Genomic DNA, 23,737 nt, shown 5'->3' with positions numbered 1-23,737 from the left:
AGCCTTTGTGTAATCGTCTATTTGTCAGTGGTGCTCCACACATAGCATTTTTTCAGGCAGCCTTATCTGAATGAGATCAGGTTCAAGTGATTTGTTGCTGGCATTTTGTTTGTTTGTTTTGCTAACCGGCCTTTTCTAATTTTTGCATGGAGTGATAGTTGCACACTTGTATGTCGTCAGTCCCTAATCGAATTGAAAAAGTGCCAATTCCGAGCCGTGTTATTTCACTTAAACTTTTCGTCTTTATTATAAAAATCAAGTGGTCTTTGCTGTATTTACTTTACAAACCCTCCATCATGTTGATCTACTGCACCATTTCTCACCAAATTGTTATTTAATCAAGAATGTATTTCCATTTAACATTAAATGAATAGGAAATTCCAAGCACAAATACATTTGGGTACTGATACTGTTATTATGTCTTTGTATTAAAACTCTTATTACATCTGTTCAATTCCTGTGGTCAGTTAGTCAGGCCATTTTTGACCATTTAAATCTGCCCTGTGTTTCTGAAATGGGAAATCTGAACTTTTGTCCTGCAGAACAGGATTGAACAAAAGACACCGTAATGTAAATCCTCTTATCTAACACATACTGGGGAGATGAAAACCCATGCATTCTAATCTGTGGAAGAGGACAAGGCAGCAGAGCTTGAAATGCAGTGGCTGAAAGCAAGCTTGGTGTCTATTGACTGAGCTGGGATTAGCGTGTTGAAAGAAAACAGATTGATAGTGTGATGGAGCTTATTTTCTACTTAGTTTAACTTCGACAGCCCAGGGTTTTAAAGAAATTTCAGAAAGATGTTTCTGTAATAGTTTTTTTTTTCTTTTTTTGCAATGAGTTTAATAACAATTGCAGGTTGTCAATGGTATTGATTACATTGGTTGTTTTGTATAGATACTGTAGGACTGACATCTGCAGGGGCTCAATGTCAAACTGTTGCATTGTTAAAAGCTATGAGTGGCTACACTATTTTAACTGCATGGCTGAAGACAGCGTCACACTGTGGTTTAAAGTAATGAGACATTTTTCTCTCACTGGTCGTATCTGCTATCAAAGTCATAACCACAGTGAATTATAATAGGTGTGTTATTCAAAAAAAGTAAACAAAATATACATTTAGTTTATAAACTCAAAACAACTGTTCATTAACTTAATATTCAATGCTATTCTTTCTTTAACCACAACACCTGTGTTACACCCTCATCTTACCCATGTTAATCCATGTGTTAGGAAGCAAAATAAAGCATGGGCTACAGAAATAAAATAAAGTAATCCCTTGGGTTCTGTGACATTTTATAAATTCGCTCTTATGGTTTGTAATGTCACAGGACCCATCGATGGAATTATTTCCTTGTAATTCCCAGCAGTTCATATATTATTGCATATTAACGTACTGAGTAGGCACAGGTGATCCCCTTTTTACCTGGATACTTGTTTATTACTGTATTATTAATATTAGGTAGAGATCCTGTTTTAAAATTGGGAGGCAAACATGAAATACTAACTTTATTTAAGTATTGGTAGCTTACAAATATGCCACCGATGCTGTTAAGGGACTGCATAGCCATTTTATTACAAAAGCCTCAAGTCTGCCATTGCCATGGTAAATACAACTTCCCTGTTCTTTTCCACTCTTTCAAAGTGAGTGTAGACTAGTATGTGACAAGCAGAAACTTTGTGAACTGTTGAGGTGCCTGGGGAGTACCAGTAGCTGAACCTAAGCCCAGTCAATACTACCCACACTACCCAATGGTGATTCAGCCCTGAATTACTGGAGATATCATTAATGCTCTTATTGCCCAGGCTCTGTTGATACTCTGTCACTGCTTATGAAGATCAACTGTGATCTAGTCTGCTTCAGCCAGGGTGGTAATTACATGGCGTTCGCACTTTCAGGGACTTATGAAGCTCATGCAAAGCTTTTATCCCACTTCATTTCAACTTTATCACGTTTCATTTATTTATACTTAGAGGTGAAACGTTTCAGTGGTGTCAGTAAGCTTGTTTACGTTAGATACTGCTGCATTCAAGAGCCGATACATTTACTAAATAGCTTATGGATTCAGAATTTCAAAAAAGCTGACCTGTTAGTCCTTTCATGGGACGTCTTTCAAAGAAAGGTTATTTTCTCTTTTTAGGAGACGTTTCTTATTTTGAGTTTTTACTGTATATTTATTTCGATATATACATATTGATAAAGTCTTCCAGGGAGAAATAATCGTACTCATTGGATTTAGTCTTCAGTTTTCAGCACTATAGAGGATGAAGACAGTGCTGTCCGGTAAAACTCTGGGATGCAATATGATTTGCTGTCTTAAGTTCTGTGTCAACTTGATGAGAGAACAGATTATGCGAGATACCTGAAAGCAAGAAATCAGAATTTGACTTATCTCTTTTCCTTCATTTCTCCCACAATGTGAAACCCAGCCTATGCCTACATTAACCTCAAGGAGATGCTAATGTATTCATTCCTTTGTGTATGTTTGAGTGGAAAGGTTTTGATTATTCTAATGGGTGCTGAGATGGCAAACACAGGAGCTCGTGTTTTATTTTTAACACTGCTGCTTCCTCAGATTTAAAGCTTTGAAAGACAGCTTTGGGGTTTTCTTCATTTTATTTGTTTATTTTTTTTTAAAACTGTTTGGTACCTCCATATTTGATTGCTCTGGTAGAAAGGACTAGTATTGGTTGTAGTTTACACTAATACCTTTTCCATATCATCTCCTAAAGACATGCAGCTGTTTCCATCATAGCACAAAGAATGAATTTGATCATCTTTCCTTCTCTGGTTTTAAAGATCGTATTTGGGAATTGCTTAGAATTGCTTAACCTCTCGCCAATGCTTCTCCTTCAGTCCACCTTAACAAACAGAGGTTTTATGTATTCTGTTCTTAGATCTCTGTGTGCTGCTGATTTAAGTTTGAACCACACATGTTTTTATTGTGATGTTGGATTTTGCAATTGTTCTTTTATTGTTTTCCAGGACTCCCTTGTAAACGGTCTCAATGGGTAAATCTGATTATTTAAATAAATTAATTAATACAATTAAAATGTGTTTGGTCAGTAAAGACTGGTATAAAATGTGTGTGTTCTTTTTTTTCAGAATTTGGCAGCAAAATAACAAAGGATGCACAAGATAGTTAAAGAATGCAGTGTAATTTGGCTTGAAACAGCTGACTAGAAAGTTTTGGCTAATTACTAGAAGCAAGCTTCAATTAGTATTACAGTGTTATTAACATGATGGGCTTTGCTGTAGCAATGATGTCTGGTTTCAATGTTTCAGGACCCTGGGGTTATTAGTGAAGCGGCTGGAGAAAGGAGGCAAAGCTGAGCAGGAGAATCTGTTTCATGAGAATGATTGTGTCGTACGGATTAATAACGGAGACCTGCGCAACATCCGATTTGAACAGTAAGCCTCTACGAATCGAATCTTCTATGGCTTTTCTTTCACCTCCCTCTCATCTCTTTAAACAGCCAGTGTACAGTCCTTGGCTTGGCTGGTACCTGTGCTTGGGGAACCAGGCGAACCAGGCAAACCATCAAAGGCTACAGCTTCACAATCTCCCGCAGCTTTCATTGCCGATCATTCCCTTCATCTCCCCGAACTTATACTCTGCTCCTTATTTAACACTTCTGCTTTTGTACTAACTAATATGGCTGGTATTAGCACTAATCATGAACTACCTTATCTAATTTAACATTTGGTAGTCCAAGAAAGTGGTAATTGGAATATGTGAAATCAGTCATTAATGTTTAACCTTGCCCCTTTTTTAAAGTGAAATATAAATGAAATAAACCCATGGTTGCACTTAATGCTAACCATAGATGGGGGGATTATTGGGAAAAGAAAAATCTTAGTTTCAAACGTGGTTTATGAAACAGAAGAATGATTAAAATGTTTAAAAGCTCACTGCATTGCCCAAGACAGATACACCATACTGTGATGTTGCCTTTTTGGGTCTTGTTTAAATGTGCAGCACAAGTAGGCCAAAATCAATCAGTTGTCCTTTACTGTACCAGAATACCACAGTTCCTTACCACTGGCATTTCTGAAGAGGATAGGCTACATCTGCTAAGTCTGCTAAGAAATAAATAATAATAATAATAATAATGTCAGCAGCATGTTTTTAAAAGTGCCCAGGTAATACAGGTTCTGTATACCAGGATGTTTGCATCTTGAAGCAATAAAGCTTTTTATAATGGACATTTTAAACTAGTAGTTTGTTTATATATATATACTATAATATATATATACTATTCTTTTTTTTTTTTAATTTTCCAGATCAAGTCAATCAAGGTTAAGGTAGAGGGAGATATGACTCGGCTTTAAATGACCACAGTTACACCAATCCCCTTGTGTGATAAGGTTATATAGATAAACACAAACCTCTCTAATAGTGGTGGCTCTGAAGCATGATGCTTAGAAACCTAACAGCCGACTCCTCACTTTCTCCTTTTATATTGATTTGTGGCTTCTATCAAACTGTGACGTTGGATAAAGAGATATAAAACTGCGGCAACTTCATGTCTCCCCTCATTTACTGAAAGCCAGTCTAGCAAGGAAGGCTTACCAGATAAATAAATACATAAATAAATAGAAATCTCCGATGTGAGATAGATTTCCTCTTGTCTAGGTTGTGAGTGAGTCGCTCGCACATTGATATCCACTTCATTCAGGACATCCTCCCTGGTGTATGACTCAAGGAAATGGCTTGGATTCTTGGCAACCTATAAATATGTTCAATGGATGAAGCCACAAGCTCAGCTGTTGCAACAAGGTGCCAATGTGTTGTGTTGCCATTCCTAGAAAATGACAGAATGGCAGACATGGGACTCCAGACATACCAGTACTTCTTAAAGGAGCTTTGTGGCAGAGATTGTTGGACACAATATGAGTTGTATGTCTTCATAATGGTTGGTTTCCTGTGTAAAGGACAATCGCATTGAAACCTGTTCACAGCGCCAACAGTAGTTTACAAATGGTTCTTTGGCCAAATTAATTTAGTAATAATGTATCACTCATTATGCTGGGGCTGTGTTATTCTCCCTACTTAATAGCCTACATTGTTAGACACTCATTTGCCTCTCGGTACCATATTGTAAGTATTGTGCTTTACAAACAACTTAATGGAGAGAGCAGAACAGTTTTTCCGGTTGTTCTCAAACACATCAATCAGTTTTCGCTTCAGGCAGTCTGTATGCAGTAGGAATAATTATGCAGATGATAAAGCTGTTGGTTGCACATCAGATTAGATTTTGTAAAAAATTATAAAAAGCTTGTGGTTCATGTCACATTCTAATATCCGGTGATGATTTTTGCAATCTATTCTTATTGTCCCGTGCTAGATTTAGCAATGTGGATATAGTGAAGTCCCATGTATTTACATGAGTCACACTTACATGAGTTCACTAGGTACAGTACATAAACCAGTATCTCGTGAACCGCTTATCCAGTTGTGGCAGTCTTTACCAGACTTTATTAAGAGTATCAAAATCTACTTTTTATTACACTGCTGGCTCTATTTGTGTACTTAAACAGATAAGGTAAGGGATGTCACCAATATACTTGTTTGATTTATGATTTGCATGGGCTAATGGTTTTAGGCATTTAATCAAAGTAAATTTAATGATGCATTGATGTTCAAATTAATTCAGTCAAATCTGAGAATAATGTGATTACTGGGCTAACACTGCACACTTCTCATTACCTCAGACACTACTGTTTATTTGCTTTTGCTAATACTCATAAAGACGAGTTCAAACTCACATGCCGATGTGTAAAACCTAAGGAATACTTGCAATGTTGATTCTTAGATTCCTGCGAATCTAGGTCAGCTACACATTTCCTGTCCATGATTTGTTGAAAATATGTCACATTTTATTGGATGAATGAAAGCAAACGTCTCCTGGCAAAGAATGGCATCAACAAAGGAATTGTAAACCTAGTTCAGCAACATCAAGGGCTCTATACTGAATCAGTCCTGGGTGTGTTTTCATCAGCCTCATCACAGATACAGCACACATTGGGCACCCAAGCAGGGTGTAGTTTAGTAAGAAAAAAATACATTTACATCTGAATATAAAATTAGTGCAACATTTTAAAATTTGCAAAGTACAACCTTTATTTTGTATAGAAACTAGAGAATTGTAAAACAATATTTCTTTCAATCCCAGCCTTGTCTGGTTCAGTCCTGAATTATTTTATCAAGGTGAAGAATGTGATTACAGGAAGTGGTACTGCCTGTGAAGATGCCTCGGTCGTCCGACTGCTGCAGTATACACTACCTCAGACTGGGACCTAGGAGTCCCGTGAGATTCCAACGGGATTTCCAACAGCATAAGTTAGCATACAGCGCGAAGATAAAATCCTCTAATTACAATGTTCTGAAGTTTTACATTTTACAGATAAATCAGTCTCCTGCTATGACATTCAGTGCCACCAGTTTGAATGCATTTCATACACCCACACCTCACTGCACACCTGCTTCTTTAATGTACTGTACTGCAATTTCTTAGTGTGTGTCTTCATAGTTTGGTAGCCCATTTACAGAGAAACATTAAGTGTGTTTTTATCAATTAATATATATTAAAAAAAAAAAAAAAATCTGCACATTTTAAAGTAAGCGTTAATGGATCTTTTGTAAACAAATATCACGTTTAATTAAGGTGCTGACAGCTTATCTAAATACTTTTCTTTTGTTCTGCCAAACATGAGTGCACATCTTTGCTTTGAAATCCTCCAATAATTGAAACAAAAAACCCAACTTATTGGTTTGTCAATGTTTAATGAGTATTTATGTATTTTAAGCAACAAGGTGATTTTTAGTGCTCAGTTAGCAACAGCAGTTATATTTCTAATATTTTCCTGTCCGACACTCTTAATTTGTTCATTTAATATTCCTTTCCACTTTCAGAGCGCAACATATGTTCCGGCAAGCCATGCGTTTGCCCGTCATTTGGTTCCACGTGGTCCCCTCGGTGAAGAAAGAACTGTACGAACAGTTGTCTCAAAGCGAGAGAAACCCGACCTCTTACCCTGGTCGCTTCAGCCCTGACTCCCAGGACAGCTTGGGGGGAAGTCTAAACGTGGGCCTGGACCGCACACCTCAGAGGATGCCCCGGCCAGGGAACCAGATGGAGCAGACAGAGTCCTACTCGCAGCTACCTCACAATGTGAGCTCCACAGGGAAACCCCCCTCAGGCCCAGGCCTGGGTCCATCTCCACAGAGAGTGCAAAGCTCCACTCCAACCCCAGGGTTCAACACCAAAAAGATAGGAAGGAGGCTCAACATCCAGCTGAAGAAAGGTAACAAAAAACAGGACAGCAGTTTTGAAATGGAGCTTGTCAGCAGGAGTTCTAATGAAGTAATTTGTATTCGTACTGCATATAAAACATGTAACTTGTACACTGAAGCTTGCAGTGTAGCTTATCATTTTGCCAGCGTTAGTCCAGGTGATGGGGCAAAGGTCATGCCTGTGGCTTTCCCAGACACATATTTCATAACGGCATATAAGAAGCAATAGGCTGCAGACGGGGATTAAACTGTCAAATTGTCCTTGTTGGAATTATATTCATGCTGAATTTGATTTACTTCCAAGTCCTTTTGGCAGGTTTTACATGACAAGAGCCTCAAAAGCCTACTTACAAATGATAAACTAGTGTTTTTAATTAAAACACTTTCTACATAATCACATTCTTCTCCATATATCTGTGTTTTCTGATAAGTGCCTTGACAGTTAATGCCAAAACAGCTCTTTTGTATTACCATCATGATCAAGTAGCATGTGTTTCTGTTGAAAAGCTATACATCCATACTGTGTTCTCCACTCAGATGTGTACAGACTTTTTGGCCTGTCATGAGCATTCCTTCTTAATCGTGAATATATTCATCTTTAATGGGAGACTGCAGAAGGAAAAAAAAAGATGGAAAGCCACGTGTAAACAAGGGTTAACAGCTTATCTTTGTATACATTTGGCAAGATGTAAAAAGAAAAAACACTGTACGGCCTTGTTACTTTATCAATTAGAAAATTGAAAAACCTCCCTGAAACAATATACCTCCCACCTTTCGTTGAGGAGCACAGATGTATCACAGCATGTGGTCTCTGTTGAGCTGAGTCTGTCGGCATGTCAGGAATACTCTGATACAAACGTGGTGTAAGATCATCTCTCTCTTTCTGTTGCTGCCACGTACGTGGGCAGTGCATAGAATTTGCAAAGGCTAACATATAATCCATTACTAAGAAGCTCATATCCTAAAATTCAGACTTGAGTCTTCTTTTAATATGATCAGCTGTTCTGAACTGCCAAAAAAAAAAAAGAATTTCAGCCAGTGTCTTTTAAAGTCATCTGTTTCAGGCTTTGCTATGTCTTAGTGTGTATTTACTGTTCTGGTTACAGAAGTAGTTTTTTTTTTTTTTTTAAGAAATGAAAAATGTCAATGTCAACAAGAAAAACATATAACATCTTTGAGAGAAGTGAAATCGCAATCTTTGCTGGTATGAAGCTGCATATATTTGGATTGTGGTAAATCTTCACAGAACTGTAAAAGCTCAATATGTTGCCATTTTTCAAGGGAAACAAAGCTTCAAGGCCACCATGGCTTGCACATTTACCCTGCCAGCTGCACTTCTAATTCTGTAGTAGAACCCTACTGTGGTGCCCTGCATCATTGTAACAAGAAGCTGGAAAACACTCTTCTGAGACACTATTTGGACAATAATGACCTTCTATAAATAAATAAACAAATATCTTTCAAATATGTACCTTTTCTATAAATAAATACCTTTCTATAAATAAATAAACAAATAAATAAATAGACAGCAGTTGTGGTTAAAAGCTTAACTTTACAACAAAAAAGTAACATCCATTTCTAATAAACTGATGAACACTAATTTGAGCAGTAAAGGAAGATAGAGTGGTAATACAAGCAGGCCCCCGAGCTACCCATGTAACAGTAACTGTACAGGAGGATACGTACTGTCCGTCACAGAGACTGACATCATCCTAGTGCAGTGCTGTAATTGTACTAGGAGGTCTGCTCTCAAAAGGATGAGTGGAGGGATTTATAATGTGACATTGCTCTCAAAAGAACAGAGTATTTTCAGGAGACTTGGATTAGAGATAATGGAAGACTGTCTTTTGACAATTAATCAGAATATAAGGAGGCGGAATTCACTGGTAGCTGAAGGATTGTGTCATTTCCTGTGGCGCCCCTGTTAGAACAGGAGTCATGCTATTGTATCTCTTGTAGATCTGAGATTCTGTCCTAGAAGTACAATACTGTACACTTCTGCACTCTGGCATTCCCCAAATGTTGTCATGCAAATACGAATCACCATTTCATTGCAATAGTGTATATGTATAATAATAATTTACTGCAATAATTTAATAATTTCCCCGGAGTATATTATTTTGTATTGAATTAGGTTATTGGGAGGAATTTTTCAAAAGTTTCCTAGGGGACCTGAAGGGACCTATATTGTGCCTATTAGAAGATTAACATGAGAACCTTAATCAAATAAAATCATCATCAGAAACCCATTCTGTGTGGAATCAAAAGAATGCTGTGTCATTTAAATGTTTCTTCTTCCAGTATGTTATTGGTCTTTTTGGTTATAATTGCTTTTATCCTATAGCTGCGTTAACTAAAATACCCATACAGTTACTCTGTGTAATTAGTTAATGCTAGGCCATTAGCTACATTCTTCTAATGACTTAATCCTGCACCATTAGAGAACAATGCTTGTAATGCGATAGAGTTAGATTCTTGTCATTAGCTGATTCAAATAAAGATCCAAACCTCTTTGCTAGAAAACATTGTCAAGGAGCAATACAAAATGCAAGTCCACGATTTTGGTCAAAATATGTTTTGTGGTACATGACGTCAAAACGATCCGTTACTAGGGGGGCTCCAGAGTGGCGCATCCAATAAAGGCCTTATAGGCTGTACGTCGCCGGTTCGAGTCCAGGCTATTCCTTTGCCGACCGAGGACGGGAGCTCCCAGGGGGCGGCGTTCAATTGGCCGAGCGCCGCCCGGGGGGAGGGAGGACTAAGTCGGCCAGGGTGTCCTCGGCTCACCGTGCACCAGCGACCCCTGTGGTCTTGCCAGGCGCCTGTAAGCTGCCTAGGGCTGCGTTGCCCTCCAACGTTGTAGCTCTGGGTGGCTGCATGGTGAGTCTGCAGTGTGTAAAGAAGCGGGCAGCTAATGGCACACGCTTCGGGGAACAGCGTGTGTGTTCGTCTTCGCCCCTCCCAAGTCAGCGCAGGGGTGGTACCGGTGGGCTGCACCTAAAAATAATTGGACATTTACTAAATTGGGGAGAAAACAATAAAAATAATTGGCGACCATTAAATTAAAAAAAAAAAAAAAAAAAATTCTGTTACCTGCTGTGAATAGGATGACTTTGCAGGGGTGACGTCAGACCAGAAACACAAACCAAAACAAGGAATGGCGGGCCAAAGTGAGACGCTACAGCACTCAGCTTTTTATTTAAACAAACAAAAACAAACAGTTTTACAAAACACAAAAACAGAAGGCACAAGGGCCAAAACAAACAGATAACGTTACGGGTGTAAACAAGTATGTGTATATAGTAGTAGCAATTGTTTTGTTACCATGGTAGCTCATTTTACTCATGTGTCGTTCCGCCTCTGACACTGTCCTCCTTGCAGCCAAACTGCAGGTCTTTAATATTATGGCCGAGGGTTTAACCAGCTATTAATTATCTTATTACCCCTCGCCATAGTCTGTTCAAGTTTAAGTCTGCTTGACTGTCGGCTAGTTAAATAAACTGTAGCTGACAGTCACGCATTCTCACATTGTATTTACAAACAATAAATAATAAAAAACAATACCATGGCGGATGGCATCTCGCTCGCCTGGCCAAACAATACATAATAAAAATACAAAATAATATCAGCTTTTCGCAGTCATATATATTATATAAATCATAATAATAAACATATATATATATAAAGAGGGATTGAAGAAACCCTCTCTACTGCAGTTGTGGAGGAATACATACTTTGACAACAGTTTATGAAGTAAAACAATTACATTTTGGGAAGTTAAACAAAAAGTTGTAGAAATGGGTTATAGTATAGCAGTTGTAACATTATGAACCTCCAGTGTTTAATGCTGAGAAACATCATACTATAATATTCTGTTCAGAAACCTTCTTACTTTATATACGGTACATTACGAATGAATTCAGTATGTAATCCATAAGAAAAAAAAAATCTGTTTTGTTGTTGTAGTATACACCAAATTATTTAGTGAGCCCACACATGCATATAATATAATAGCACTGATTGCCTTTGCAATTATTGTTTGACATGAATGTGTCTCGGTGACAATGAAACCTGGCTCCTCATTAGGTCTGATTTTTCCAGTGGGTATAACAAGCTCCTCTTTAGAAAAGTCCCCCACAACACGCATTTTCCATTAAGTGTGTTGTGAATGCAATACATGTAGGCCCTCATTAATTAAGATGAGCCTCTATAGCCTGGGTATGATTTCGGTGACTGGCACAGCTGTAATGAGAGCTGTCTTGTGAACCTAATAACTATATGGCATTCATTAATTAGAGACTATACAGAAGAGCTGTTTTTCTTACAATGCAGGGACATTACAAATTAACTGCATACGGCGTATACATTTTATTTAAAAAAAAAAATCGTCTTGAGATAATCAGTTCCATCCATCTCTGGGAGGATTATAAACAGCTATGATCCTTTTAGTATGTAATGGGGACAGATTCCTAGTTGTATTCACAAAGGCTATACAAACTACATACTTTATACGGTACATATATTTTCTAAAGGAGAAGTATGGCCTCTCTTCCTACCTATTATATCTTTTGAATTGTCCTAAAATCACATTGTTTGAACAGGCTTACATGGTTGGTCATCATATAAGGTCAGAAATATTAAGCCATTACTGAGCGTTTCTCTGTTTTTTTTGTTGGTTTGTATTTGTCTCAGAAAGGTTGTTGTCTGAACCTTAGTCCCCTCGCTTTACGTGGTTAAGGTTCACCTCCCTGAAATTGTGTCTCTAAATTTGGTTATTCTGTCTTACTCGTCCAGTCCAATTTGTTATGTACTGTTGTGGATTAAATCATCTACTGTCTCTGTCATACATTATAGGAGAGCATCATGTCCCTGGGGACATATAAACCAGCTATGGGACTTGCATCTTCAGCTTAAATAAATTGGGATGTAGCCAGGGACTGTATCAAAATGGGTCATTAAATGCAAAGAATAATGCCTACAATTATCAGTAAAGGAAAGCACTGTCTGTTTCTTGTAATGAATGATGCCTATAAAGAGTTTGATATGATACACGCCTAAATGTTTGCTTTATTTAATGATGCTGACCAACATCCTAAATAGGTATTTTAAATGCACCATCCTGTAACTGAATGCATGCATTGCATGTGTCTTAAACATGGCCCTGTTAAACTTCACCTCTTGATAATGTAAAAATTGATTATCTTTTTCTTTTCTGGTTTCAGGTCCAGAAGGTCTAGGTTTTAGTATCACATCAAGAGATGTTCCTATTGGTGGTTCAGCCCCAATATATGTGAAAAACATACTTCCACGAGGAGCTGCAATTCAAGATGGCAGACTGAAGGCAGGAGACAGGCTATTGCAGGTGAGGATCGACACAATTCAATGGCCATTCAATCTGCTCATACTCGGTTTCCTTTTCAACAAACATTCACAATGGCATGCCTTTGGCACGGCAATAGCCAGGGAGGGGGCTGCACATGACTCTACGCAACACAATTCTTTACCATAAAATTGCAGCTGGGATTTCCTTACTCTACTCATAATAACCAGGATGTCCTCCCTCAATGCATTGTCCGATACTAGCGGCTTAATTTTCCAAGGCAATTAGTTTTTTCCTCAGTATCAGATAAGAAATTACAATAGAGAATTGAGGTTATATTTTGTGCCACACAATAAATAACAATGTAACAATACTAAGACATTATAAAAACATGCCAGCTGGAATGCCCCACAGCTTGCCTTGTTTTTTTTTCATTGCCGTCTTTTAGTGTTCATTATTTAAGCTGTTTTTTAAAGAACAGAAAAATATTGAAATATAAATAAATGTGTTTTATTCCTGTAGTATAACGTGCATGCTCTGAATAACTTGCATGACTTCGCAGCATTTAGTCATGTCCCTTGTACAGTATAACATAACATCATAGTATGCAATATGTCATCATAATATACAATATAAACATTGTACATTGTGCATTAGTATTCTTCCGAAAATCGTAAATGGGTGTATGTTTTTCAAACATGACAGTATATCAATTGTGTGAAACATCTCTACAGTTCTATACGTATATGTGAAACATGGTTTGAAGCATATAAATATAATGCAGTATGTGTGATCCTGAAGCTTTTACTGGAGTCTATAGCTTAAATAGGTATTGCGCTGCAGATCAGCTGGGCAGCCCCAAAACAGTGTACGGATGGTGATATTTTGCATGATCTTTATTGAAAAACACATTACATTACAATTAAAATATATATTTTGAGGGGTGGAGATTGTGGACCCTGGGCCTTTCAAAACAGAGTAAGATCTGTTTAGACCATCAACAGTACAATTGCTATAATATTAGTATCTTCCTGTACTGTTTTGATGGTAAAAACAATCAGCTGGCCTTGAAGTGGTTGCTGCGTATACGTAGGTGGCCTTCTTTTGCCTGCGTGTACTTGCTTGTATCCCAGACCGATGCATTGTCTCTTCCTTGAATCCAGGTGAATGGCGTTGACCTCAGTGGGAAGACGCAGGAGGAAGTGGTGGCCTTACTGAGGGGCACGACGATGGGTGGCACGGTCAGCCTGGTGGTCCTTAGGCAAGAGGAAACCTTCCTGCCCCGGGAGATGGTGAGTTTACCTTATGTGACAGTGTCTCTCCCTTTTTAAAAGGGGTTTCTAGTTTACAAATATTCCCAATCCATTCATACTGTACAGCTGTGGCCAAAAGTTTAGCATCACCTAGAATTGTAGGATCGAGACGTACATTTAAAAACACATAAATAAATACATACATAAATAAATAAATAAATAAATAAATAAATATATGAACAGAATTTTGATCTTTTTAATTAAGCTCATGTAATCAAAGAAACTACAACATTATATTGCAAAAGTTGACAGGAAGCCATAATAGTATTACAGTATTTCATGTTAGATTTCGAAATGTCACACGTTTCAGGTTTTAGTTAAGTATATGGATATGGAAATCTACAATGCGGTATGTAATTCAATATGTTAACGTAACATTATTCAGCAGGTTTCATTCAACTTTATGAAGCACAATTTGTTAATTCTATAGGGCAATGCAAAACTGTTGGCCATAACTGTATGTCCATCATCACAATACATGATAACAATTTGCTGGGAGAATGCCCTAATTAAATCAGTTGGGTAGCAAATTGTCATTATTTACGGCTGTTTTCAAAGTTCATTCAGCTCTCTTGCCCTGGTCACCAGCAGGCAAAGACAGCAGCTGCCAGATCACTGGCATGGAATTTAAATCGGTGCGGAGCAAATCTACTGAAGCCGAAATATTAAGGTGGCAAAGAAAGAAAAAAAAAGTTTATAAATAATGAGACGTTACAAGCCACTTAAAATGTCAACACACCAAGTAATTCATTGCATTGTTGGAAAGTAAGAATGCGAGGCAGTGTTGTATCCATTTGCTCATTTACTTGTTAGTAGATCATAGTAACTATACATTCAAGCGATTCGGCTCACTGTTCGTAGACTGTGGTTCCAAGGTCTGGGAGATTGTGTACCTGACGTATTCCATTGGATTAGTTTTGGGAGATAGGCTTGTCCACTGCTTGGATTTGTATGTCGAGCATATTTGTCGAATACCTTGTGATTCATAAAAAATAAAACAAATCTGGTTGAGGCCTGTAGAAATCAAAGCTTTGTTTACATTTACATACATGTCTTTCAGCACAATCTTCAGAATTCAGGCTTCTCAATAATTATGAGTGAGCTTTCATAAAAATCACTGTTCATAAAAATCTGATTATAGGGACGCTTTACTACTGACAGTGATGGTTATTGCAAATAAACAGTTGCAAGCATCGTGCTGTAGTGCATCCACACCAGAGCATTATTGCCTGGCTGTCACACACTGAGAGCTTTAGTTCGATGACTTGTCATTGCTATTAGTGCATTATCTGCCTTTATTCACAACACCAGAGCTTTAAATCAAAACAAGAATGACACTGTACATTTAAATGGATATGCTGCTGTCAGAAATAGGACGAATTTAATTTAAAAGCTGGATGGCTGGAAAGAAATATCAGAACAGGCATTACTTTATTTGATCCATACTGGTCCAATCAGTATGGATGTTTTGTATTTAATTGTATTTCTTAGTGATTGGGTGAAATGAGTCCTTATGCGACTCCTACCATAATAGATATCCAGATGGATAAGTTACACTGTTACAGCTGAGCTTGTTTTTTTGTTTTTTTTGTTGACCACTGATGTCTAATAAAATGTTCAGTGTTTCATTACTATGTAACCTTGATCAACTCTTCCTAAACAGCATCAGGTTTTAATATCACTGTCCTAAAATGAATAAATGTGCTCAATCGTAGGCCCCTTGCCACTGTATTTTTATATCTAGTGATTTGTTAATAATCGCATATGGAAATACTGACAACTTAACAGGTCATATCTCCTCTTGACAAGAGCATCAGGATTGACCTCTACTGAGCAGAGTTAAAACAGACACTGGAAATGGCTCAAGTAAATTAGTTCAAATTAGTGGAGAGCAAGAGACACCCACAGCATGATAACTTGAAGCAAGTGTTAAGAAATGTCTAAATTGCTGCTTGAACAAGTGTTAAGTAATGTCTGAATTGCTGTAGGAATCAATTAGATGGTGCCTGTCACCTTCTCAATCTATTTTTGAACTTGAGTGCAGAGATAAAGCAAGTGACAAGGGGAGGGAGTTGTAAAAAGTGTTGTGTACTAGATCAAGTGACACCAACTACAAATGAGTACTACTGTAATGGTGTAGTGCTGAGCACGAAAATACATATACATATAGTATTGTAATACCAGAGGATTTCATTGAAAGTCATTGAAATGTATGCAGCAAACAGCACACTGTTTTTGAGAACATTGTATTACATCATAAATATATCTGCACTTCTGAAATCTGTACTCCAGTTGTACAGTGAACCCCAACAGGACCTTGAAGACAAATATGAATTCTTAAACATTTAATTACGACTGCTAGATAAATAATAACGGTACCAGTAATGCAAGTAGTAGAGTAGTTCTAGGAATCGTACAGTTGAAACTGTGCTGGAGATCGCACTGTTGCTTGAGTGCAACACATGTAAAAACAAAAAAACATCAAACATTAGAGCTGACGTTGGTCGTCTGTTAGTCCGTTAGTCGTCGGTTGCCATGGAGCTTAGCATGCTTGAAAGGAAATCGAAATTCATAAGCATGAATACAGGGATTGTGCTCTGGTCCCACTGAAATAAATGTATGGCTTACAGGCCATACTGCTTAAAATAACACTTACTGTGCTCAGCATCAAGGTTGCAGCAGACACGATGCATATAAGAAGTGCCATTTTGACATGCTTTTTAGTTACACCCAAGGTTATATGTGATCCAAGTTAGCACTAGAATCTTGCTTTCTGAAAGGGAACAAAACTTGTGCTGGACCTGTTCCAGATTAACCATGGATACATGTTTTCCATTTAAAATAGCCTGGTTTTTTTTTTGGATTGTGGATTTGCTTGCGTTTTTTTTTTTTTTTTATATATTATTATTGTTTGTTATTTTCACCTCTTCCAGAATACTGAATCAAGTCAGATGCAGAGTCCCAGAGAAGCGGTACGTAAGAGCCTGTTTCCCTTGCATCCCACCATTAAACTGAGACAATTTACTGCACGCAGAAGCTTTTTACAGCATGCATTGCCACACGGTTTTAATTAATGATCTCAAGTCTGCTACAATCTCATTGCATCCTTTGGTGCCGTTTCTCATCCTGGCAACGCTTAACTGTCCATGTACTGTAATCCGTTGCTCTTGTGTTGTGCCATTATCACGTGATGCATGCTGTATCACCTTGAAAGATACAAAGCGTGGCAGTGGTTGGGTTAAAGAGTTAGAACAGTAGTCCTGACTCAAGTATGGAGATGGCATCTTTAGTTATTACTATAACCACCTTTATCATTTGTCTATTTAATAGCGGCAGGTCTAAATACCACCATAGTTTCACTATTAAAATATTAACATCTGCTGGCATGCACTAAAAACAGGAAGAAACTCCCGTTGGCTTCTAACAATAAAATGTAAATTGAATTCTGGGAACTAACTAATGCATAGATTAAATCTGAAATAAATAACACCACTTGTAAGTTGCATAATACTATTTTTTTCCTTCTGTATATGCGGTAATGAGGTGAAAGGTTAATTTTACTCCTGAGATGCCTTTACTGTAATATCAATACATTTTTTTTCTCCAGCTGATTCAAAGTGAAATGTGTTTGAATTTTGAAAAGATATTCGAACATGAACCCCCCCAAGCTCTATCAATAACTGCTTTTTAAACAGTTGCAGTTCAGTGTAGCATACTGACTTCATACACACCCTTTACAGATGCCTCTCTTTAATGGACTCTATTTAACCTTTACCCCTTAGTGCAATATATGTGAGGTGTGTTTTTTAGAAAGGCATGTTTTCTTTCTACTCAAAGGAAATTCATTTTCATGTAGGGGTTACCTCCTTCCCCTGAGTCAGTCTAGTGTGGTAACCACAGCTCCATTCCTTAGATCTGATACGTTGTGTAAACCTTTTAAGTCCTGTGATTTTAGGCAGGACAGTATTTTCTCGGGCCTTGCTGATTCTAGAACATTTGGAACCAATTAGGAACCCCTACTTCTAAACTGAGCTTTGGTTTAAAACTAAATGAGAGTCACATGCTGGCTACTCCGCACTTCTTTCATGGAAAGTCTTTTTCTGTCCGCCTTTTGAAATTCCAAGCTCTGCAATCCAGTGCAGCAGTAACCTTTTATGTGAAAGTAATTTTATAGCCTGACAAAGTATTATTATGACAGCTTTTAGGTTTCTTTTTTTAATACTACATCACATGCTGATTGACCTTTTTCAAAGCAAGATTTGAAACTGACTTTTCCAATTCGGTTACATGTAAGGAAATTATTTTGAAATGTTATTTTTTCTTTGTTTTTATTAATTTAACCTCTTTTTGTGTATCTGGAAATATCATAAATAAAGGCCTTAAAATAAAGTAAACGGTTACGCAAGCACTGTTATCAAGTCTGAAGGTTTTTTTTTTTGTTTGTTTTTGTTGTTCTTGTGACAGATTTTTTTCTCGGAAGAGCAATTTCATATATATTTTTCTTAGACTTCAGATGTATGCTTGGCAAATTAAAAATGATTTATCTGATCAAACATAACCAGTCCTTCAAAATCAAATCAAATTATACTTTACACCTTTTTCAGAATGAAATCCAGGTCATTATATTGCCATAAAGATTATACATTTGCTTTTATCTGTCAGACGCGGTGGCTCCAAATTGTGTCATTCGTTTAAGCTGAAATATTGGCAGACAGCAGGGTTTTATTTGAGAGAGTTTGCAATCCTTTTACTGTCATTTTAGAAGGAGCAGATACTGCACTGTATCTGGAAATCAGCAAGACAGTATCAATTATGACTAGGGACAGCAGTGAGGGGATTTTAGACAGGCTTTCAGGCTGGGCATTGAGGCACCAGCAATGCAGTTCTGAGACTGATAGCACTACACTATTATTTTAAGACTATTTCAGTAATGACTTCATGCCAATTTCCTGAAAAATGTAATGATTGGTTTTATTTTTCCCTTTCCCTTGCTGTTTAATGGCAGTTACAATTGTTTTGAGTGGCTGTGAGTTGTGTTTCTCTAATATTGAGAAGTCATTTCTCTCTATATCTGCCTTTGCCTTGCTTTGAGTTTGCTTGGATAATCCAAAATACCAGGCCTGAACAGCCACATAGTGGATATGGGGGCTAGCAGAGTTGAAAGGTCACATTGTCACATGATTTGAATAGCATTGTTTGTTCAGTGAAGGCCAGAAAAGCTCAAAGCCAGATTGATGAACAAAAGAACCTAGAACCTAGAAAATAAAGAAAAACATGTGAAATACGAAGCTACTTCCTCTTTTAAGCATTCAGATAATGGCATACAGGGAAAAATCAATTCAAGAGTGCTCCATACACACCACATATTTGTTCCGTCCACATCCTACTTATTAATGTATATCTGCATTGCTTGTGTTGTGTTTATACACAGTAAAAACAAAACAAAACAAAAAAAAACCCTCATGTTAAATTTCAAGTCACGTCTTAACTAAGGTATACCTCTTGGTTTGAATATATCCCTATAGAGGCGTGCAGTGAGGGAACCGATGTCTGCTGCTGGGGAGACGCATTGGCTGATTGAGGTAATAATGTTGTCCTGTTGTGTGGTATATGTGTGAGAATGCTGTAAGAAAGCAAATACGCATGATGCATTACTAACAGAAATTTCATGTCTACTGTATATGTCTACAGTTCAGGCCATCAAGGATAGAGACATAGGAACTGTTATGATGTTTATGTTGGATTGTGCAATTAAAGTCTACTTGGCCAATGGGAGTGTATTCCACAGTTACATGTATGATTACACATTAGTGCAAGAGACTATTCCTGCTTGATAATTAGCCACACAACAGTTAAGGGTCCCAAGCCAAAGGACCTGTGATAGTTCCTATGTAACGTTGCCCTCTCAACATATAGACATTATGTATTGTTTAATGTCTAGGGAAATTCGTACAGCTAGAGTTCCCCTTGTATCAGTACACCAATACTGTCATTGTATGTGCATCTCTATGGGAATTTAGAATTGAGTCCAGGAAAAGTGTACAAGAAAGGAAATGGGGTTTTCTTTGTTTCTACAACACACAAAATAAGTTTCTCCTGAATATCCAATGCTGCAGTGCTAATGCAGTAATAAACTCAATGGCCAGCCATGCACTCCCACATTTTATAGTTAATGTATTAAACTCTTCACCCTAAACATCTGTAGCAAATCCTTCTTTTATCATGGATGTTTGTCTCAAAGTAATTCCATCTTCAATAAACTTGGCACCTGCCTGTGTACTCAGATTTATTGAGACTCAAGGAGACTTCAAGTGTTTTGTGGAAGCTACTTCTGCTCAGACGAGGAGGGTCACTAGGACTGGTTATAGCTATTTACTCTTCACCACAAAACACGTTAATCATGCTCTGATGAAGAGACCTTGCATTTAGTTCTACACAGTTCTCAAACTGTGAAAAGGCTGGTTCATTAGCACAGCACCACCTAGCCCCAACAGAAATAGTTTTAATTGGACCTCATAATGAGAGTCTGAATAGAACATAAGTACCCATATTTTATATTCAGGATTTATAAGTCGTTGAAAAAAAACAGTATTTATCATGTACAGTATTTATCATTCATAGGCTATTTAGCAATTACATCCTTGAGTGACTTCTTTTAAGCTTCTAAAGTCATTTCCAATGACCTTTATGTCACAAATGCAGGCTTGTGTGGAATACTTAAAAATGTTGCTAATTGTTTCAGACATGATGTATGGAAGAAAGAAATCTGAGGGGATTTTATTTGTGGTTCATCTGCCCTGGAAAAGTACAGAGGCATGAATACAAAATGCTTGTAAACTACTTTAGCCCCATTTTGATAAAGGAGGTCCCCTTGAATAATCTGAATCTCAGATGAGGGAGACGTTTTTATTTTTTCTCTTTAACAAAGAGCATTAATAAAAATGTGGCTTTTTTAATGACTATATAAAGAAGAGAATAATGGTGGAAACACCTGCAAGAATCAGGAGCCTGTGGTGACTTTTTTACAACCTAAGGATTAACTTGAAAAATGTCCTTTTCCAGAGGGTGTGAAATAAACCTGCAGGAATGGCCATCGGTGGCTCTGCTATACAAGTGTAAATGTTAAGGATGTTTGTATTTATTGCAACAGATTCTGTGAAAGAATAACTGGAAATTATACCAGGTACCTGTAGCTCAGTCAGTTGATTTCTTTGACTTGCCAGTATTGATTGTGACTTGACACCCTGCTCTGTGACACTACAGTATTTACAGCAATTCCACAACCTTTACGTTTTGTAGTCCTATACATTCACTTTTATTTGGACTTAAGCCACTATTGGATAGTTTTCTGTAATTGATATTCAATTTCTAATGTATATGACCATAACCAGCTTCTTTAGAATACATAGCTAATAATCGCACACTGCAATCTAAAACAGCATCTTACTGGTATGCTCCCTACATCCAATATTGAGTTTTTGACCAGGAGATCCAAGTGGTCTGAAATACTGCATACGAGTAGAATCTGAATAGTATCCTAGAATGACAGCAACGTTGTTTGCTGGTCAGGTATGATTTGTATTTAAAGAAGTTTTAAACAAGGGTTTGAAATACAGTTTCTTTAGTACTTCTAAATGCTAAAAAACAAACAAACAAACCAACAAACCAACAAAAACATAGCATATAAGGTATAAGGCAATATTTTGTAGAGCTCTTTTCCTTTTTGCATTGAACACTGTTTTTGTAAGGCAGAGTTCAGAGTTATCTCCCACCTCTCACAGCAGGCCTGTCTCAGTCATGCACAAGCAAGAACGATAAGAGTCTATAAGGAGGCGAGGGGTTGATATTCCGGAACGGATTCCCATATTAAAACAGGACTGCTGTGTCCATCAAAGCATTATGAAAGGCTAGCGTGTTCAAACAAAGTCATTGTCATCTTTTTAGATGTTGCAGATCGTATTTTTATATATATATATATATATATATATATATATATATATATATATATATATATATATATATATATATATATATATATATACACACACATACATACTTTTTTTATGAAAGTGAGGTGAAAGGAGTGTGTTAAGAGTTGAAAAGAACATGGATATCTCAGTCTGTGCACTGTTAAAATGAGTGTAAATAGTATGAAAGTAGATCCTTGTGCCCTACATCACCTGAATGTGCATATAGAATGGACTGCTTCCATATATCACCATTATGCATCCCCCAGGGAATAAGAAGATATTGGTACGGGAAGCTGTACAGTACACATTATAGGGAGCACAGTGTGATGGATGTTGGTGCTTTATCTCTCTCAGAAAACAGAAGATGAAGATCTTGTTCTCACACCAGATGGTACCAGAGAATTCTTGACGTTTGAGATCCCCCTGAGCGACTCTGGCTCTGCAGGCCTAGGGGTCAGTGTTAAAGGCAATAGGTCCAAGGAGAACCATGCAGACCTGGGCATCTTTGTTAAGTCCATTATCAACGGAGGGGCTGCATGTAAGGTAAGTTAATTTCAGTGGTTGTTTCTGAACGATTTCAGACAATAGCTTCATTTTGTCTTAACGTTTGGTACACGGCTGTGTTCTTTGATTTTCTTACTTATGTTCCATTAACAGTGTTGTCTATTCAATGCCATATTCAGACACCAATTTACTTACAATTAACAATTTGCTTTACCTGAAGCTACTGTAGGAACCACCTATTTAGTGATCTATTGAAATGATGGTAGTGAAAAGTCTGTTAATGTGACAGTTGAAAGATTCTGGTGTTCAGTATTGTGGCTTTTGGTACCCACAGGACGGCAGGCTTCGAGTGAATGACCAGCTCATAGCAGTGAATGGGGAGTCGCTATTGGGGAAGACCAATCAGGAGGCCATGGAAACACTGCGGAAGTCCATGTCTGTCGAGGGCAACAAGAGAGGAATGATACAGCTGATAGTTGCCAGGCGAATTGCAAAACGGAATGAGGTAATGAGTGATTTATTTAGCAAGTGGTTTCATAATTGCAGTCGTAGTCACACAGGGCTGGTTGAGCTGAGGAACAGCAGAGTAACGTCTTTCCTGTAGGTATTGTTTCCATGTATTGAATAACTGGAGTATGCAGGTAGGCTCATGTTCTGTGTGATGTAGTAATATCATTGAGAGCATGTACAGTACTTGTGAGTGCAGACCTCCACAGCTTCTACCTGCACTCAATATTAACAGTAACTTGTTGGTGTGATTACCACTGGTATTAAGTGCTGCACACACAGTGGCACTGCAAAACAAGTGCAGTCAGTCCATTTTTTTTTTTTTTTTTTTTTGTAACTGTGTCAGATTTCAAAGTCACGGATGTTGATCTAGCAAGTAATTACAGTTGGCTATATTACTTAAGACAAGAAATTTGGTTTTACGTCAATAGAAAAGTATGCATATCATGAAGCTATGTATGAGTTAATGGATGGATTTTGGCACAGTATCTTATTTTATAGGGTTAGTAATACTTGTCATTCTTGCCAAAATGGTCCTATACTGAAAATAAGATGTAGCCAATGTAATGCTGGTATAAATCTTCTACTGTTTTCATCATTCAGTAAATATATGTAAAGCTTACTGACTAAACCATCTACCCCCCGCCACCCCTTGACAGTGCATGCATATTTATGATACAAATATTTATTTTCTCCTTTTGGGACCAAGGTTAAAATCAGTCTTGGGACAGTTTGTGACCAAAGGTCATCCTTATATGTCGATCATAGTGGTCTTGGGGAAATTATCTGAGATTGCTTTTGTACACTAATAATTATTAAAAGCCA

The 23,737-nt window shown here is 37.5% G+C and overlaps 1 protein-coding gene across 6 annotated transcripts in view; it reads left to right on the top strand.

The window, feature by feature from the left end:
- The window catches only part of LOC117399699 (partitioning defective 3 homolog), a 365,908-nt gene that overhangs the window by 186,215 nt on the left and 155,956 nt on the right, over positions 1-23,737 (top strand). For 3 of the 6 annotated variants that reach the window (XM_059023275.1, XM_059023273.1, XM_059023270.1), the window contains 8 exons: positions 3,287-3,412; positions 6,918-7,309; positions 12,521-12,660; positions 13,782-13,910; positions 16,865-16,903; positions 19,457-19,513; positions 22,256-22,444; positions 22,740-22,910. In XM_059023275.1, coding sequence (XP_058879258.1) covers positions 3,287-3,412; positions 6,918-7,309; positions 12,521-12,660; positions 13,782-13,910; positions 16,865-16,903; positions 19,457-19,513; positions 22,256-22,444; positions 22,740-22,910 — 1,243 coding nt within the window. The remainder of the gene's footprint in view (positions 1-3,286; positions 3,413-6,917; positions 7,310-12,520; positions 12,661-13,781; positions 13,911-16,864; positions 16,904-19,456; positions 19,514-22,255; positions 22,445-22,739; positions 22,911-23,737) is intronic. The other 3 variants (XM_059023276.1, XM_059023274.1, XM_059023272.1) reach the window with 2 other exon arrangements.

The sequence above is a fragment of the Acipenser ruthenus genome, chromosome 4, assembly GCF_902713425.1.
Source record: "Acipenser ruthenus chromosome 4, fAciRut3.2 maternal haplotype, whole genome shotgun sequence".
In the NCBI taxonomy this organism is placed as follows: Eukaryota; Metazoa; Chordata; class Actinopteri; order Acipenseriformes; family Acipenseridae; genus Acipenser; species Acipenser ruthenus.
The sequence above is the reverse complement of the archived record's forward strand: the minus strand, read 5'-3'. Positions and strand labels throughout refer to the sequence as shown.